Here is a 2,658-nt window from a genome sequence, read left to right as displayed (position 1 = left end):
CATAATTGAATTTAAAGTGAATATAAGATTTATTTAGACATATTAAAAATATCATTCTGAATTATCCATAATAATTTTTAAATTGGCCTATAAATACCAAAATTTGTATAAGGAAAGAATCTTTCAATCATCCCAATTTAATATTATTCAATCGAATGATCAAATAAATTTCAAATATATCAATCACCATATCTCCCTCCAAAAAAAGCCGCCATCCACATCTATAAATAGGATCGATCTATAACCCATAATGCCACAAGAAACCCAAAATGAACCCAAACGCGAGTTTCTTTTAGAACAAACTGAAGATCGATTTGTTCTTTTTCCAATCAAGTATCCCGATATTTGGAAGATGTACAAGAAAGCACAGGCTTGTAACTGGTCAGCCGAAGAGGTCGATTTAAGTAAAGATAAAGAGCAATGGTTGCAGCTAAAAGAAGATGAACAATATTTTATTAAACATGTTCTTGCATTTTTTGCAGCTAGTGACGGTATTGTTAATGAAAACTTATTGGAAAGATTTGCAGCAGAAGTGCAAGTTCCTGAAGCAAGATGTTTTTATGGATTCCAAATTGCAATTGAAAATGTCCATGCAGAAATGTATAGCCTTTTGATTGAGACTTTGGTTCAAGATAGTGTTGAAAAAACCAGATTATTTAATGCCATTCATACCATTCCATGTGTAAGAAAAAAAGCTCATTGGGCTTTGAAGTGGATAACAGATGGTGAAAGTAGCTTTTCTAAACGTTTATTGGCATTTGCATGTGTTGAGGGAATTTTCTTTTCCGGTGCGTTTGCTTCTATATTCTGGTTAAAAAAGAGAGGAACGATGAACGGTCTTTGTTTCTCAAATGAATTGATTTCAAGAGATGAAGGTCTTCATTGTCAATTCGCTTGTTTATTATATAGTAAATGTGCTAATAAATTACCAAAAGATGAGGTATACGGAATTGTTAAAGATGCGGTTGAAATTGAAAAGGAATTTCTGACTGATAGTTTACCTGTAAATCTAATTGGAATGAATTGTAAGTTAATGTGTGAGTACATAGAATTTGTGGCCGACGTTCTTATTGATCTTCTTGGTTACGATAAAATTTATGGTACTAAAAATCCATTCGACTTTATGGAAAATATTAGTCTAAGAGGAAAAACGAACTTTTTCGAAAAAAGAGTTGCTGAATACCAAAAACCTTATATCGGTGTTCAGGAACAAAACGACCAGACCTTTAGAATCGATGATGACTTCTAATAAATACAAATATCAATATAAAAAAGCCTATATTAACGTTTATTTTTTTATCGGAATTATATATTATTAGCAAACCCTTCTTTTTAAAATTACTATTCTAAAGATTTGGCACTTCTTTCAAAATATTTATTTCTATGCTGAAGACTTAACCCTTCTTTTTAAAATTAATATTACTCTTATAAAGCTTTGGCACTTCTTTCAAAATTATTAATTACTATTCAGAAGACTTAACCCTTCTTATTAAAATTAATATTACTCTTCCATTGCTTTAGCCCTTCTTTCAAAATATTTATTTCTATTTTAAGACTTAACCCTTCTTATTAAAATTAATATTACTCTTCCATTGCTTTAGCCCTTCTTTCAAAATATTTATTTCTATTTTAAGACTTAACCCTTCTTATTAAAATTAATTTTACTCTTCTAAAGCTTTGGCTTTTCCTTCAAAATTATTAATTACCATTTGGAGATTTAACCCTTCTTTTAAAATGAATATTACTATTCTAAAGCTTTGGCCCTTCTTTCAAAATATTTATTTCTATGCTGAAGATTTAACCCCTCCTTTTAAAATGAAAATTATTGTTCAAAGCTAAAGCAATTTGTATCAAGTTTATATATTTTAATTTAGCAACTTTTTTTATCAAATAAACTTTTTAGTATGATTCATATTTCAATTTATGGCTGTAGCCTTAATTTTATGCTGTAAAACAGTTGTGTTTGTAAAGCCCCTATAAACCTTTATTTATGATTTTATAATAACAAAACAGCTTCATTTATAATTTATAAATCTAAAAGTCACAAGTATATGCTATAAAATTATATAAAGGATACTTATTTATTCAGAATAAAAAAAGGGAAATATTTGGATTTATACCTGTGATTGTTTTGCAATAAATATGCTAATCGGTCAATAAAATCCTAATTCTAAAGTAAATTTTGATTTGATTTTTCAGAAACACGTTAAATTTTATAATATGCTTGACAATTAACTAGATAAAAAATGATTTTTTTATTATTAATTTGCAAAGTAATTTTATCATCAGATCTAACAATATCCTCATCCAAAAAAGAAATCGTTCCTTTAAACTACAAAGAATACAGACTATCCGGCGACTTAAAATCACCAACATTTAGTATAAAGCCGCATGATCTAATTCTAGGAGACGAAGATCACATCACATTTTTACGAAATTCAAATCTTAAAGGATACAAATTATATGTCCACAGCATACCATTATGTTTATCACCTGGTGGATCTTTAGAAGCATGTAGCGGACCAGAAGATGAGTACACTTTGTGGAGACTGAATAATCGTGGCAGAGGTATAACCATTTGTACGCAAAAACTAGTCGGTGAAAATTTAATGGACACTACCAATTTCTGTTTAACTGCACAAAAAAGCAATTGTTTAA

At 28.9% G+C, this 2,658-nt stretch overlaps 1 protein-coding gene across 1 annotated transcript; it reads left to right on the top strand.

Moving 5' to 3' along the window:
- Positions 1 to 524: 524 nt before the first annotated feature.
- On the top strand, positions 525 to 1,249 carry LOC147077580 (uncharacterized). The gene has a single exon (XM_085940233.1). The coding sequence runs from the start codon at positions 599 to 601 to the stop codon at positions 1,247 to 1,249; it is 651 nt and encodes a 216-aa protein (XP_085796359.1). The 5' UTR covers positions 525 to 598.
- Positions 1,250 to 2,658: the final 1,409 nt, after the last annotated feature.

Source organism: Rhyacophila brunnea, unplaced genomic scaffold (assembly GCF_057557595.1).
Source record: "Rhyacophila brunnea isolate RB1 unplaced genomic scaffold, BYU_Rbru_1.0 scaffold_128, whole genome shotgun sequence".
In the NCBI taxonomy this organism is placed as follows: Eukaryota; Metazoa; Arthropoda; class Insecta; order Trichoptera; family Rhyacophilidae; genus Rhyacophila; species Rhyacophila brunnea.
The sequence above is the reverse complement of the archived record's forward strand: the minus strand, read 5'-3'. Positions and strand labels throughout refer to the sequence as shown.

Bases quoted from the DNA above. Each gene is read 5' to 3' on its own strand.
- LOC147077580 (XM_085940233.1), top strand. From the start codon at position 599: ATGTATAGCCTTTTGATTGAGACTTTGGTTCAAGATAGTGTTGAAAAA.